This window comes from Colobus angolensis, unplaced genomic scaffold (assembly GCF_000951035.1).
Source record: "Colobus angolensis palliatus isolate OR3802 unplaced genomic scaffold, Cang.pa_1.0 Scaffold472, whole genome shotgun sequence".
NCBI classification, from domain to species: domain Eukaryota; kingdom Metazoa; phylum Chordata; class Mammalia; order Primates; family Cercopithecidae; genus Colobus; species Colobus angolensis.
In genome coordinates, this window is record NW_012118177.1 from 1,339,190 (window position 1) to 1,355,215 (window position 16,026).

At 49.4% G+C, this 16,026-nt stretch overlaps 1 protein-coding gene across 8 annotated transcripts in view; it reads right to left on the reverse strand.

The window, feature by feature from the left end:
- Positions 1-2,562: 2,562 nt before the first annotated feature.
- The window catches only part of TSC22D3 (TSC22 domain family, member 3), a 64,038-nt gene continuing 50,574 nt past the window's right edge, over positions 2,563-16,026 (reverse strand). For 5 of the 8 annotated variants that reach the window (XM_011958728.1, XM_011958729.1, XM_011958725.1 and 2 more), the window contains exons 3-4: positions 5,248-5,299; positions 2,563-4,098 (exon numbers count right to left, since the gene is read on the reverse strand). In XM_011958728.1, the coding sequence (XP_011814118.1) occupies positions 3,868-4,098; positions 5,248-5,299 (283 nt within the window). In that variant the 3' untranslated portion in view covers positions 2,563-3,867. Of the gene's footprint in view, positions 4,099-5,247; positions 5,300-5,674; positions 5,899-6,041; positions 6,471-11,204; positions 11,620-16,026 lie in introns of those variants that run through there. The other 3 variants (XM_011958732.1, XM_011958731.1, XM_011958733.1) reach the window with 3 other exon arrangements.

Below are 16,026 nucleotides of genomic sequence, written 5' to 3' on the forward strand. Positions count from 1 at the left end.
GGGCCGTTATTGTCACTAAGGTTGGGAACCACTGCCACATGGGACATGTGGGAGCCATGGAAGTAGCACTAAGTTCTCTGGCTCTCAGTTTTCTCGTCTGTCAAATGGAGGTAAATCATAACTGCCTGTTTTTCCAAGGGCAGGAAACAGAGTGTTCTGTACTCAGGAGTGGGGCCAGGGAGCAGTGATCTTGTGATCCTTGCTGCTATGCTGGGAAGCCTCCATGAGGATGAGATGAGAGAATAGATGGGAGGGCACATGCAGAGGTGGCAAATGCAGGCAGGGGATGCGTACTGCTTCAAGCCTCATTATTATTTTCCTTGTTCTGGGTCCAGCTGGACCAGCTGAGCCCAGAAGCCTAAAACCCATGGAAGCCTTGCCAGGAGCAACGTGTTCTTTTGCCTTTCTCCACCCTTAGTTGCTTTTCTGTGGAGAAACAACAACAGAGAGCTGCTCCTGTATGTGACTAAGAAACATCTACAAACTTCCTCTTATCTAGCCTAGTAACTGCTGTGGCCTCAGAAGTTGCAGTGTTTGTCTCTGTTTAGTCAGCGTTGCCTAGGAAACAAAGTTGTTCTCTCTTTACCACTACGTGACTGTGGGGCCAGTTTTTTCCCCTTTCTTGTAGAGAAAGGCTTGATGACCAGAGAGGTTTGGGGCGTTGCTGGGCTATTTTCTAGGTTTCCTTTTTTCATCTGCTTTTTCTTGTTCAGCTGGAAGTCTGGCGTGGGAAGTCTACAGAAGATTAACCAAATAGCCACAAAGTCTCTAAGCTAGTTTTGAAAGGGGGAGGGATTTGGGAGTAAGTGGGAGTAAGTGGGGATTGGGAGAACTGGTCAGGGTGAGGAATGGCTGCCAGGGGGCTTTGAATGCACTCGTTCGAAGTTTGTATCTGTTGCAGCAGCTATACAATCTGCATGCCATGAACCAGTTGGCAGGTATAGACAATGAACCTGGCATTATGAATATCAAGGTTGGGAGCAGGTGGGGAAACTGGGATTTGAGAGGCCAGCAAGGAGGAGTTTGCAATGTTCTGAAGGGTTTTGGTGATTAGAAAAGAACAGGTCAGCTGGGTGCAGTGGCTCATGCCTATAATCCCTGCACTCTGGAGGGCTGAGGCAGGCAGATTCCTTGAGTCCAGGAGCTCAAGACCAGCCTGGGCAACATGGCGAAACCTCCATCTCTACTAAAAATGCAAAAAAAAAAAAAATTCAGGAGTGGTGGTGCACACCTGCAGCCCCAGCTACTCAGGAGGCTGAGGTGAGGATCATCTGAGCCCAGGGAGTTGAGGCTGCAGTGAGCTGTGATGGCCCCACTGCACTCCAGCCTGGGCAACAAGAGTGAGACCCTGTTTCAATAAAAAACAAAAAACGAAAAAACAAAAACAAAAACAAAATGTCAACGTGTATGACCTTTACAGAGGAAGAAGCAGGTCATTTTGATTACATTTAGGCAGTGGTTGATGTAAGGGGCAGAGGGCAAGACATCTTGGTCACCTTGAGGTTTGTAGCTCAGGAAAATCAAGGAGTTCTGTTTCCCCAGTTTCAAGTGGGAAAAGGACAGGTATATATGCTACCAGAAGCTGAGATGGAATGGAGTCACTTAAAGAGAGGTGATAGTTTCCCTTGGGAACATAGTGGGCTTAGAACACAGCTCAGGGTCCAGAGGAAGTTCAGGTTAGGGCGTGGTAGAGGAGACACTAAGCACTCATCAACAACCAATCAGAGAAATGCTAGGACTCTGGATGCTGGGGACTTGGAGCTGGGAAAGGGTGATGGGTGATAATGAACCCCAAAGAGAGGTGGAGGAAAGAATCTGGAGCCGGGAGCCTTAGACTTGGCCCTGCCCAAGTGGTTGGTGCGTTTGGTGAGAGAACTTTCAGCAGTGTCCCTGAGAACTTTGGGCAGGGACTGAGGACATCTTTCCTTGGCTGGAAGTAAGGGGAAGAGCAAAGGAAAGGGGAGTGGTTTTGCTTCCTCATATATTCTCCCTCCTTCTCTTACTAGGGCCTTCTTAGCTCCTTTGCCAAGCCAAGTGTCACATGTGGATTGGTATTAAGGAGAACGCATTAAGTGACCCCGGTGATGTTTTCAGAAGAGAGGAGGCCCACTCCTGTTGATTTGGTTCCTCTCTTCTCGCTCCCTCCTATGTATTCCTGCCTGTTTCTTTTGGGCCTTCCTGGGGGTATCTTTTCTCCAAAATCATCCCCTCAAGCTACGGTTGTGTGTTATGAGTCACCTTGCCACTCACTCCGAAGCTCTCATATGAAAGCAGAGCAGGAGAGAGAGGAAGGATCTGAGCTTGAGTCCTAATTCCCATAATAGTCATGTGACTTTGGGCAAGTCACTTAAACTCACTGAGTCTCAGTTTCTTTATCCAGACAGGGAGGGCAAACAGCATGTCCTTCATATGGGTATTGTGCAGATGACACGAGATCATGGCTGCAGCATAGGCCTGGCACTGACAGGGTGCTCAAGGGATATTCAGGGGGTCAGCAAAACAGCCCCTACTGGGTGAGGGGCCTCTCCCACCCAGTCCGTTTATACTCAGTCAGACACCAAGTTTATTTTTAGAAAAACAGAGCAAAGTTTATTGAAATTTCAAGCTACATTTGAAACATCAAAATCCAAATCCTGGAACCATACATCAGGATAAGGTGTCAAAAAGTGGAAAGTGTTCACTCTCACAAAACCCGCTACAGACAAGCTTTCTGGGCACACCTCCCAGGCTCCATTGGATCAAAGCCATTCCCTTGTTCATCCCTCATCCACAGTAGGACACCATCCTTCTGTTCACTTGAAAGTTTTCCACAATAATTACAAAACAAAACAAAACAAAACACGTTTTCAAATGACACTGTGAAGCCCAAACTGATCTTCTCTCAACCCCATTCTATGTAGTCAGCACCAGTGAATGGTGGGTTTGGCATTCAAAAGAGGACTTCACGTTTCAGTGGACAGCTGGGGAAAGGGTTGCAGCAGCAAGGCATCCGTGGCCGCATTCAGAGTCTGGCCCCTCTCCTTGCCTTTACTCTCGAGTCTTACTTAACCTAAAGGACAAACTGGGTCAACTTGGTAAATGAACACAGTCAAAGACTTAGCCATAAGAGGTAAGGGACCAGTCAATATTCCCAAGGCTGGTTAGGCCCTTCAACATGTAGGTGGATGTGTATATGTATACATCGCTACACTAAGATACAGATCTAGCCCTATGGGTATATATACGCATTTATGGCTATACAGAAAAACTATGCCAATACTAACCAAACAGAACTTTGTAAGCGGTCATCCCAAAGCTGTAATCCCACACTGGGCTGTGCACAAAGCCATGCATTATACCATATTAACCAACAGAAGGCTGACTTGGCTCAATCTCTCCCATCTGTGTCCCCTGCCTTCATGAAGCAGGGGAGAAGAGAGAGGTTGTCTCTGCTTAAAACAAGTGGCTTCTTCATAGGAACAGTCATTGTCAGGTGAAGCTGTTGAAGATGTCCATGGAAATGAGAAACAGACCCCTTAAACTTTCTGGAGCGAACTGGTGTCACACCTCAAACTACCCTTCTCCTTTGCCAGTTGCAGCTAAGTTGCCCAGGCCCTGGGAGCCCCCAGGGCGCAGTAGCATTAGAGGCTCACTGGCTTGGTGTTACTAGGCCCCATGCAACTCAGCCTCCAGAGACCTGCTCTTGTCAGGGGGGTCTGTCACTGGAGTGGACCCAGGTGGCCATGTCCTTAGGACATCTCTTGGCACCAGCTATGCTAGGTGTAAAGTTCTCCTCATGAGATGACGCTTGGGGAGCCAAAAACAAACTGGAAAGAACTAGGTAAAACAAGTTTAGTGTGGCTCTGCCCACCCTGAGGACAGAGCCACTTACACCGCAGAACCACCAGGAGCCTCGGGCACTTGTGGGGATTCGGGAGCTGGCTCTTCAGGGCTCAGACAGGACTGGAACTTCTCCAGCTGCTCTGGGCTTGCCAGGGTCTTCAACAGGGTGTTCTCACGCTCTAGCTGGGAGTTTTTCTCCACCAGCTCTCGGATCTGCTCCTTTAGGATCTCCACCTCCTCTCTCACAGCATACATCAGATGATTCTTCACCAGATCCTGCCAATGAGGGAATCATAACAAAGCCATTCCTTAGCCATCATGGCCCCTCTGCAGCACCTTTGCTCTGCCATTGGTGTGCCTATGCTGTCCTTAATGCCAGAGCCCTCCAGCCTTCCCTCAGTGAACTGGTTTGGCAAGTCCAATTCCTCGTTCACCTTTCTCTAAAGCACTTAAACCCTCCTTCAGGAGAGCTACATGATTTGGCTCATGCTGGAGTTGAGAGCCCAGCTTTGAACTAGATAGGTTCTCCCCTCCAAGTTTCCAATGACTTTCAAAGCTGGCTGCTGAGGGGCCTTTGGGATGACACTTCTGCTGGTTGCCGGTGGTTTGCTATGTCCCCCATTTTACATAAGCCCCTGCTGCTGCTGATCCAGATCTGAGGGAAGGGGAGACCTGCAATGCATCCCATACTGTTTGTCTGCTGTGCAAATCTTAACCAAGAAAATAAAATTGGCTATTTTGGAGTCTCCACCCCTCCATATGACCCAGCACATTGAATTGCAGCTGTCCTGCAGCCGGCCAGTTAGCATGCAGGACATTGGCCTTGGGGAAAGGTACAGAACTGCCGCATCCTCTCTGAATTTGATGACTGCAATGAGGGCAGGGAAGGTGTCCTTAAGATCCAGGGCACAATTAAGTGGCTCCCAACCGCTGAAGTCCTAACCCTCTGCAGCCATTGTGGCTGCTCCTTGGAGTATGACCTCTACCTGGTAAGGAGAGGGACAGGGGTGGGGTGCTTCGCTTCCTGTTTCCACCCAACTCCTGACCCCAGTCCAGGCTCTGCAGAGGCACTGCAGTGCTGTTGCATCCAATGAGCTCTGCCCCTTGCCAGCTGCATGATGCACACAAATGCAAGAATCTGAGCTCCCTGCCCAGCAACAGGCCCAGAAGAGAGTCAGAGCCTGCTGCAAAGACCTGAGATGGAGGAGAGAGGAAGAAAGGAGGGAGCCCGGGAAGGGAAGACTGGAAATGCCCTAAAAGGTGTCACTGTAATCAGACTCCACCTCCAGTGGGGATAGGAGGCAGGCTGTCAGCTTCCTCAGGGTTTTGGCTAACGGCTTTTTCACCCATTCCCTGAATCCTGCCCAGAGTTACATAAGCAGCAGCTAAGTCAGGGGATGAGAATGACGCAGTGTTGCCACTCACCATGGCCTGTTCGATCTTGTTGTCTATGGCCACCACGCTGGCTCCGGAGGCACTGCCAAGACAAAAAGCAAAGCGACCCATTACCCACTCGGTTCTACTCTGAGTACATGGCAGTTGTGGCCAAAGTCCTCCACCTGCCTTGGCTCTTCCTCTCTCTCTCTCTTTCTCGCCTCCCTGGCCCAGAGTTCCGGACAGTTTGTCCCCAGATCCTTCCTTAGCCCCTGCAGGAAGCTGCATCTCCTCATCGAGGCCGGCTCAGCGCTGCTGCCGCCGCCCCGAGTTCCGCCCCGAGTTCCAACCGATCGGAGCTGCGTGCCAGTCCTGGGGCGCACAGGCCACCGTGGCCTGCTCGGACAATATGCAAACAATGGGGGGTGCGACCCGGGGAGTCCCCACCGCCGGCCGACAAGGTCCCGGGCAAACCTACCCGGCTCTAAAGCTAGCTAGGAATTCCTTCTCGGCTGGTAAGCTTCCGGCCTTCTCCCAAGCGGCGCACGGCACTCGGCCAGCCCTCTGCCCAGCCCTGCCGGGCCCGGCCCGCCGCCCCTCTGCCTCCGGCTGCCTCTGCGGCTGCAGCAGCTCGTTTTCACGGCGCAGCGGCCGCAGGGACGCTTCGACGACGGATCCCAGAGCGGCGGTGACCCCCCCTTCCTGCGTCCCCTACGCCCGCCCCTTCCCAGGATGCTGCACCGCGGGGAACCGGGACCAGCGGCGCACAGCTCGCTCAGAGATCGGGCTGGTAGCCCAGCTCTGGCCGGCGCCCCGGCTCGGTAGGCTCCAGAGTCAGCGGTTACCTGTTGTCCAGCTTAACGGAAACCACATCCCCTCCAAGCAGGGAAGAGAAGAAGGAGATGGAGAAATTGTGCAGCTGATAGACCGCCACCTCCATGGGGGTCTGATACATTTCGGTGTTCATGACTCAGGCTGCTGGGGAGCTCTGTCCGGGTTTCCTGCCGTGCTGGGCTGCTGGGTGGCTGCTGGCAGGCTGCGCTGGGCTGGGCTCTGCGCTAGTGTCCGGCCCTGAGGCTAGGAGCGGGACGAAGGCTGCAGAACGAACCCAAAGCGCTCCAGCTGGAGTGGAAGGGAAGTGACTCGAGGGGTGTCACCTCGTGTGTCACAAACTCCACGGCCGCCAGTCCAACCCAGACTCGGAGATATTTTGGCTCCTGCTTCTTTATATAGGAGGAGCCGGCTGCGTCACATGGCGTCAGGGGCCATGCAAATGAGTCCTGTACCGGGCTTTGTGGCCCAGTTAAACCACATCCCCTCCCTGAACCTTAGGCTGAGACTGTAAACAGTTCAGCACTTTCTTGTACCAACTGGCATCTCCAAAGAGGGCTCTGGAGACTGATAAAAACCAAACTGGAGCTGATTTCTAGAGAAATAAGAAATACAAATGCCCTAACAAGAGGCAGAGGGCATTCAGTAGAGAACAGCGCTAGTTTGAAAAGCTCTTCTTCAGGTGGCAGCCAGCATGTCCCCATGGCTTTACATGCTCTCCTATGTCATACTCCCTGACACCCGCCCTCACCATCACGGCGTCACCTTCTTCCCAGTCACTGCCCTCTCAGTCTCTCCCCTGCACACATACTTTGTCACCTGCACATTCACTTTCTAATCAACTCAGCTTTCTCTCCTCACCAGCCAGCTGGCATGCTGACCTGCCCTAAACCCCAGCACTCATTCACTTGCCCCTTCCTCTGAATGTTCAGGTGTGGGAGTACTTGTCTGTGGACTGGCACATGTACAGGTCTGTGACATGCATGTAATGCATGCACAGGTCCACTCTAATCTACAGATGCATATGTATGGTGTGCGGGAGCTGAGGTGAGTGGGTGAACATGTATAGGAGAGCAGCTAGGTGGGTGACAGAGGAGGTGAGGAGGAGACAGGGTATGGGAGTGAGCACTGGACTGACCACAAGACGCTAGCCCTTTTCTCTTTGGTCTACCACATTCTACTCTTCAAAGAAACTACATTAAACATTATCCAGGATCCCGTGTCTCTATTTTTTAAAAACAAAACTTTGTTACTTTTCTTTAAAAAAGTGAATGACAACACTCTAAACCAAAGGTATAAATATATATAAACAATCCCAGGAAAACACCTGCCCTGTGATGGGCCCAGCCATGCACAGCATTAGAGGGTACTTCATGAAAAACAGACTCCAAACCATAAACTAGATGAGGTGATTGTTCCATAATAAAAGTTACACTTTTCCATTAAAACATATTTTCTTTATATTCAGCCTCAAGCTGAGGGGGAAAAAAAAAGCAAAAGCACCAGAGACTCGAGGTCCTTTTCTTCTGCTCCTTCCTAAGTGAGGCCACCTGGTGGACAGAAGCAGGATTGCCACCAGAAGGAGCAAGAGGGGCAGGGGACAGGTGATGCAACCGGGAATATTATTTACACAAACTCAGGACCAAAGGAGAACACTGGGTTCCACCACATATACAATAGTTTGGATGAAGTTAAGGCCAGTACCCATGAATCAGTGCTCCACAGGCTGTGGTCCAAAGAAAGATCCTAATGCAATCATGCTATTGGAAAAGTACGGGGGCCTCTTATCAGCAAAGAAGGTAATTATTATTTGCTTCAGGACATTTATCTTAACCAGGTGCCTGGCACCAACACCCTGGCCAAGGCCCCAGCCAAGCCCAGTCTGAAGACCTTGATTTCCTCCCGGCTTCCAGGGCAGTTATGCCACTGAACAGCCAACATTTTTGGCTATGGTGTGGTGCTCTATTGGTGGATTCCAGTGGTGATAATATGTGTACAAGAGCCGTTATATTGCAAAGTGCTGACCAATAAACTAAGTAAATCTGCTGCACTAGCCCGGGATGGTGTTTTTCTTCATCTCACTTTAGGTAGGAGACAATCCCGATCTCAGGACATTCCATTAACTTTAAGACACAAGCTCTCTGAACACGGCGTTTGCACTAAGACAAGTGTAGTAGACAGAACAAAGTGCAGACTATACTTATGGATCATCAAGAACATTTGTTGAAAAAAAAACCTCTTAAATCAGGAGTTTAACTGGTATCGGAATTCCCTGATATATTAGTATTAATTTGCTCTCCGCACCGCATAGTTTTCTTGGTCCAGAAAGTCTCCGAGCTGACCTTTCATTGGCTTGTTAATTTTTCCTCAACTATTGCTTTCCCCTCCCCTCAAGATTCCAAAGAAGATGATGAGAAGAAAAGGGGACAGAGAAATAAGCTGGGCTAGCAGGGGAAAAACACCACCAGGAAAACAGGGCACAGGACAGAAGTAAAACAGCTCCTTCAACAGGGACTCTCTTATGCGAAGACAGAGGCAGAGAAATCCAGGGGGCATGGGAAGGGAAGGCAAAAGGGTTAAGGTTCCCAGCAAAGCTGCATTTGAATTGATCATTAATTTGTCTAGGGCCATACCTCCCTGAACACACCTGATCTCGTCTGAGTTGTTCATTAGTTGTACTTCAATTATGAAAGCAAACTGAGTCTGAGACTCACTGACAATTGTAGTTACTATTAATATAGCATCAGCTATGGGCAGACACTGTGCTGGCTGCACCACCAGCGCCAAGGTATAGGCACTGTCACTATCATTTTACAGATGAAGAAATCAACGGTCTGAGAGGCTACCTTGCCCAAGGCAGCAAAGGTAATAAATTACAGAGCTGAAACTGCAGCCCAGGGTCTTCCTGATCCAGAGATCAAATTTGTTCCTACTGCACTTATCAGTGAGGCAGGGAATAGGTTTGTTGAATAGGTAGAGGCTTGAATGAGTGAGTTGAGGAAGTTGGTAGGGGGTTTGGAGGTGCCAGAGAGTGGTAAGGAGGAAGAAAGTGTGAGAAGCAGCAGCCCTACTATTAGAGAGGTCCAGAGACTGCCTTTGAGTTCTGCGAGCCTTGGCTTTTCTAACACGTGAGGCAGAGGAGAGCTGCAATGGGTGACTGGAACAATATCCAACTGTCCAAATGAGTTTTATGAGACGGCCATGCTCACCCACATCATTCCAAAAGGCAGCCAAGCAATCCTCAAAGAAAGCTACCTGTTTGGGAAATAGGAGACATTAATCTAACAGGGTGGCTTCCAGAATGGAACATGTAGGCCTGGGGTGTACATGTTCCAAGTATGGAGTCTTGGCAGCACAATCACAATCCAGTCAAACTTTGAGTTCCTGGAGCCCCACTCACCGGCACCCTTAATTAACTCCTTTTTCCCCCTATTCCAGCTGTGCTCAGCTTTTAGGAAAATGAGGTCAATAAGAAAACAAGTTCATATCAAAGATTTAGTTTAAAAAAAAAAAAAAGACTTGGAAAGGAGGTCCCAGGTTCATCCCAGACTCAGACAAGCTCTCATCCTCTCTACATCTCTGGTTCTGTTGAGTGAGATGTGATCACCCTGAGACCTTATGATCCTTCAATAGGAAAGAATGAATGGATCCCAGGGTCCACTGGCTCCCTAAGGGAAGAATATGGACTTAAATGTCTCTGTAGAAAGATTTTCTGGCCAGGCACAGTGACTCACGCCTGTAATCTCAGCTCTTTGGGAGGCCGAGGCGGGTCGATCACCTCAGGTTAGGAATTCGAGACCAGCCTAGCCAACATGGTGAAACACTTTTTCTATTAAAAATACAAAAAATTAGCCGAGCATGGTGGCGCACGCCTGTAATCCCAGCTACTCATGAGGCTGAGGCAGAAGAATCACTTGAACCTGGGAGGCGGAGGTTGCAGTGAGCCAAGATCGTGGCATTGCATTCCAGCTTGGGCAACAAGAGTGAAACTCTGTCAAAAACAAAACAAAACAAAAAAAACAAAAACAAAAAAAGATTTTCCAACAACAAGAGCAGGGGAGATAAGGGGGGGTAGGAAAGGTGGGGGTGGGGGAAGGAGGAGGAACCCAAACCCAAAGAGTTTTCTGCTTAACCCTCAGCACACCAGAAAATTTCTCCATCCAGAATAGCTGTTCCACACCTTGCAGTGAGTGGAAGTTTGTGCTGTACCTATCCATGATCTGATCCAATATTGAGACTCTCAGGGTCCTTGTGTCCCGTGGAAGTGGGCCCCAAACAGGAAACAGTTGCCTAGGCATTCAGTGGCCCAGCTACCCCAACATTCACAAATGTTGCCAAATTCTCTTTCTGACATCCCATAACTCACAATGTAGGCTGAACCCAGAGCCAATACGGCAACAGTGCCTCACTGAGGAGCCAGGCCCTTTGCTGGCTCTCAGTTGTAGTCTTAATGGGACATAGCAACAAAACAGACATGGCTGACCCTACCTTTCTCAGGGGTGACCTTCTAGATGGAGGGTGGCATAACGAGGACAGTGCCAATTCCCTTCATTTCAGGAGGCCTTAGAAACCAGCATATTCCCCTTGAGCTGAAAGAAGTGCCTCAGTATTTCCCACTCATCTGTTCCCCTTCAAAAGCCAGACTGGACTCTCTAGGACAAGAACCCTTCCTACGCCAGGTTCCCATGGGACAGTAGAACAGAGACTGAGCAAAGTCTGGGTGGCATAACCCTGGGCAGGATCTCAGAGCCCTGATGGCGGTTGGACAGCAGATTCAGGGTGGGTGCGGTAGTTGGGGGTGGTGATGAGGGGGAACATCTCACTTCCCTTTTTGTCACACTTGAAGTACTGTGTACCACACAGCCAGAAGGAAACTATTTATAGGCAAGTCTTCCTTATTATCTACAGGGAATGTTCCACCCAAAGATTCGGCAACGTTGCCAGCAAAACACAGGGTCCTGTGTCAGGAGAAGCGGAAAAAGACATGATGCGAGAGGTGCGGGAGAAGCCACAAAGCAAACATTGGGTTAGGAGCTGGAAAAGGAAATACAAAAAGGATATTGAGCACTAGAGCGTTAACACAGTGTTAATGGGATGGTTGAAAAACATCCCTCCCCATTTACTCCTCCACCGCGGGCCCCTTCCATCTGAAGCTCTGTCTAGTTCTAATTACTTACTTGTCCCTTTTTCTGAAGAGGCTGGGGGAATAAGGAGGCTGAAATGCCATGGCTTAATTTGTCCTTGCTTCTCACTTATCTTCTCTCTTCCCTTCTGGTTCCACTCCAGTGTGGGAGACTATAGACAGGAAGGCCACTGCCACTTACATAGTTACTTTGGTTTCATGGAAAATCCCCAAAGTCCAGAAGGAGGGAAGCAAGAAGGAAAGACGGAGAAAGAGAAAGTGCCTTGTTCTCTGTGGATCATGTGAACTGCCCTGCATGGCCAGGACCCAGAGCTCCGAATTTCGGGGGGCAGGAAAATGGGGAGGAGGATGCAGATGCAGATGCAGAAGGCGATGACGAATGGGAGGGAGCCCAAGGAGAATCTTGGCGGAGATATGGACACTGTCTTGGAAAAGCAGTTCTAGCAATTGATTTGGGGCAAACTCTGGCACTGAATGATGGCAGGAGCAATGACTTGTGCCTTTCAGCTTCCTCTCGTCCAAGGTCCCATGTGAGCGTCACAAACAATCTCTGAGTGACACTAGGGACGACAGGCTCAACCAAACCTTGTTTTAACAAGGCATTTTACCCCTCCTGCCCTCACTCAGAGAAGTAAAAAACTGCTCTTGTCAAATCACCTTCATCACCCTAACTTTGGTGGCTCACCATGTTGGGGGGTGGTTTGTTCTGCCATGTCAGCAGGACTGGAAGTATTGGCGACTTATCCAGGAATGCAGTTTAGCTCAGTGGATCTTAAATTTCATGAATCTTGTGTCAATATTTATGCCTGTCTCCCTTCCCCTTATGCCTTGCAGCTGGGAAAATTTACCTCCATAATTTTTCCAAGCCCTCCTCTTATTTTCCACCCTCCCCATTGTCCATCTACAAGTAGGAAATAGATATCCCTGAAAAAGGCAGTTGGTAAAACTAACCTTGGTAAATGGAGTCACTGTCCTCCTTTCCCCTGACCACACTAGTTGCCATTATCATTTAATTCAATTCAAATCAGTTCAATTCAAAGTTGAATGCTTATTCAAAGAGCAAGGCACATTTCAAGGAAATTTAAAACAGTAAATTGGCAGTACAAGTCCAAAATTGTACTTCCTTCCAGAATATTCTAGGTCTGTGGCCAATTCAGAAGTCTCCTACTGGTTAGACCTTAGTGAAATGTTTGCTTCAGGAAAAAGCCTCGGGCTTGGGGGTGCTTGGGTTGGGGGGTGGCCTGGGGTTGGGAAGGACCATGCCCCTACCATCTGGGGCATCATTTCATGGGGCAGAATGAGGCGTGCTTTTCTTCTCCCCACCCTGCCCCTCAACTGATGCCCACCTAGATAGGATAATGCAGCAGCACGAAACTTGGGGGTTCTGTGGGATCTACCATTCCTTTAACATTGTGGCTGACAGTGCCAGGAAAGGTCTCTCACCCTTGTTCCCTTCCTTAACCCTAAGGCTTTGTAAAGCAAGGGAGCAAGGCACAAGTATTTGCTTTCTGAGTTGCCAGTCCCTTTCTTCCAAGACGGGGGTCTTTGCTTAGTGTGGGCTCACCTCTCCCTGCCAACTTCTTGATCTTTGTCCTTTGACCAGCTCCTCTCAGCCTTACACTTGTCCCACCTCTTTCACAGGCAGGTGCTAAGGTTCCTTGCCCTCTCCTACAGACCGGCAAGCATCTTCAGGTAGACAAACAGGCTCCCTCGTCACAGCCCACCCTCTGGAAATCCCAGTGTCCTGCAGCCTTCCCAGGGGCTGGGAAAGAAAGCAGCAAGACTATGGCCACTCTCCACTTTTATGTGTCTGCACCAGCCCTCCACCAGTCTATCCAGGCCAGCGGGACACTGGCAAGGCGTCTCTCCATCCACTCTGCTCTGTGGAACAGTTCCAAGAGCCGAAATTCCAAGCCATTTTCTCTGGCAGTTGCCAGGGTTACTTTGAGTAGCATGTGGAGGACTTGGAGGCTATTGGCAATGCTTGGAAGACAGCAACCAGGAGGATCTTGTTGGGGATGGGGGTGCAGCAGACAAGGGGCCTGTGAAGAGGGCAGGAGCACCTGCCTCCATTGTGGGCCCCACTATAGAATGGGTGGCCTTTGAAGTGGCACAGGTTCTCTAGGGAACAAAAGGATGATTAATAATGCTGGGCTCTTTAGTTCCTTGGCTATGATGCCTCCTAGGGCCCTCGCTTACCTCACAGCAGAGCTATTCACCATGAGCTCATTTGAGGTAGCTCCTTGATTCTCAGTTGTGGGACTCTATCACATGTGAATAGGGGCTCTGCAGATTACATAGGGCCTCTGGCTCTCCAGCCATCACCATCCACTGCCTCCCACCTTCCAGGATGGATAGAAGGCAGCCTAGCTGGGGTGGGGGCAGCGGCAGGAGGCAGGGGGCACACTACTGCCAGAACAGAAAGAAAAGGAGAAACAGGGCCAGCTTCTCCCTGGGGAGGGTCCCCCAACCATGGGAACAGCGCCAGGAATCTCAAAGGAGTGTTAGAAGGACTTAAGGAAGGTCTCCTGGCCTGGTTTGAGAATCACTGACAAGGAATACACACAACTTCTCAGGAAGAAAGAGTAGCACAGAAGCACATGCATTTGTGCAAACACCTTCTCCAGCCTTTCACACAGTCTAATAATTCACAGACAGCCAGGCAGAGAGGGGCATCTGCCCCCCTTCCCCGATGTTTTCACCTTCCCCATGACCCCAAAGGGGTAGTAAGGCCATAAGACATAGCAAGATAGCAAGGTAGGACACTCTAGACCATGCCAGAATGTCAAAAGTCATGGCCTCTGCGCTCTCTGACATCCAGAGCTAGCTGTGTGCTGTGCAAGGGTGACAGGTGACAGGGTCTTAGGGGAAGCTTGAAGTGGTATTCAGGTGGACACAGGGGGAACCAATTTGAAGCCTCACGCTGCATACTGCGAACAGGAAGTCCTGGCACTGCCAGAAGCACAGTTTTCAAGGACGTCAATCATGCATTATAATGGGCTCTTTTAAATGAAGGAGAAATAAAAACAAGTACCATTTGTGCACAATCAATCATATGGACGCCTAAGAAATGATTCCCACAGGCTCCTCTTGAGGACAGTTCTAACTAGAGCCAGTCCTGGCACAGAGGCCCTCTGTGACCTGAGAAGTTTGATCTGAAGGGCGGTGAGAAAAAAAAAATATCCCTTTCAGTCAGCTGTTTTCCAGACTGCTACTGTGGTCCTTACAAATGCCACCATGAGAATCATGCCTTTGGGTTCCAATGATCTCTCCTGGAGTTCTTCGTTTATACTTTGAGGAATGAGAACGGCTTCTTTTCCAATGCAAAAAGCCCTGGGAAGGTGTCACATTCAGCCACTATACCAGTTCAAATACTTGAGTATGAACTAAATTATAGTATTACTTCCAACAGAGTAGTCAGTGACCAATCAGCGTCAGCAGACAATTGGACATGCAGCAGGTAAACCTTGATGGTGGGCTGCAGTGGGCCTAAGGGAGATTGTGGAAAATGCAGGCATCCTGGGCTGCAGCCCTAGCATGTCTAGTGGAATAGGTGTGGGGCAGGAGAAGGGTATGTCTCAGGTGTTTTGGATGCAGCTCTTTTGACACTAGTCCATGGAACTGCTTTTAGGAACTGCTGGCCTAAAGGTAACAGCCAAGAAAGGATCTATCTGAAGAGCCCCTATGGTGCCAGGGGCACTGAGACCCACTTCGTGTGACACATCCAGATGAGGCTTGGCATATTCTAGGCCTGCTGTCTGTTCTGCCCTTTCTTTCTCTCACTCCTGAAAGTTTGACCAGAATGTGAGTGAGAGCTACTATTAGAGAGATGATCCTGAACATGCTCTGATTTATATCCAAATCTTGGCAATTTTTGCCTGCCTGTTAAGAGGAACAGATGCCTTTTAAGACACTTCACAGTGGTCAGTGAAAACTCTCAGCCTGGCAGGTCAGGGACATGCGGTGGGGGCGGGGTGGGCATCGTTGTGGGAAAGAGAGAACCCAGCATAGAGAAGGGGAAGGGGCTGATTTTTCTCTAACAGCATAGTTTGGTCAATGAACTGGCCCAACCTCCCTTCTACAGGAACCAGCTCTTCTCCAGCCCTGTGGCTGTCACTGCCCGGTCAAACCTGGGTCAATTCCCAGGTGAAAGGGGTGTGACTCATTTCCCCCTCAAGAACCTGCTGGGGCTGACTATAAAGTCTTGCCAGGATCTCTGCAAACATGCCTGTCCCCACCCTGATCCAAGCCTGGAACTCACCCCTGCCTACCATCCTCACCCAATCCCATTGCTTGTGAGCCCCTCCCTGGCAACAAGGCCATCTCCCCTGCTCACTGACTCCCCTCTCGAAGAGGGAGCAGGAGAGGAATTTACTGTTCTCTGTGGTATGCATCCGGCCTGTTTTTTGGCCTTATTTTATTTTATTTTATTTTTATGTTTAATTTACATTGTTTGCTAGGTTTGGGGCTTAAATAAACAAAAGTTATGCTTCTCCCCAAGGCCTAGACTTCCTGGTTGCCTGCCAGCAACAGAGTGACCCTTTTAACCTCTTCTCTTGCTCCTTAAGACATTCAGTGTTGGGGGTGGAGTTGAAAGAAAAAGATATTTAGGGTCAAAAACCTGGAAATTCTTAGTGCCAGCCTAAAATACCATCCCCGGCACTTGCCAACAGTATGAATGTTAAGCATTGAAGCCACCTTACCAAGGACAGGCGGCTTTTAAGCCCACAGCAAGATTGTAAAAATAAAGCACAAAAATGGAAAGTTCAAAGTATTAGCATTGATTTCTTTTCTTTCTTTCTTTCTTTCTTTCTTTCTTTCTTTCTTTCTTTCTTTCTTTCTTTCTTTCTTTCTTT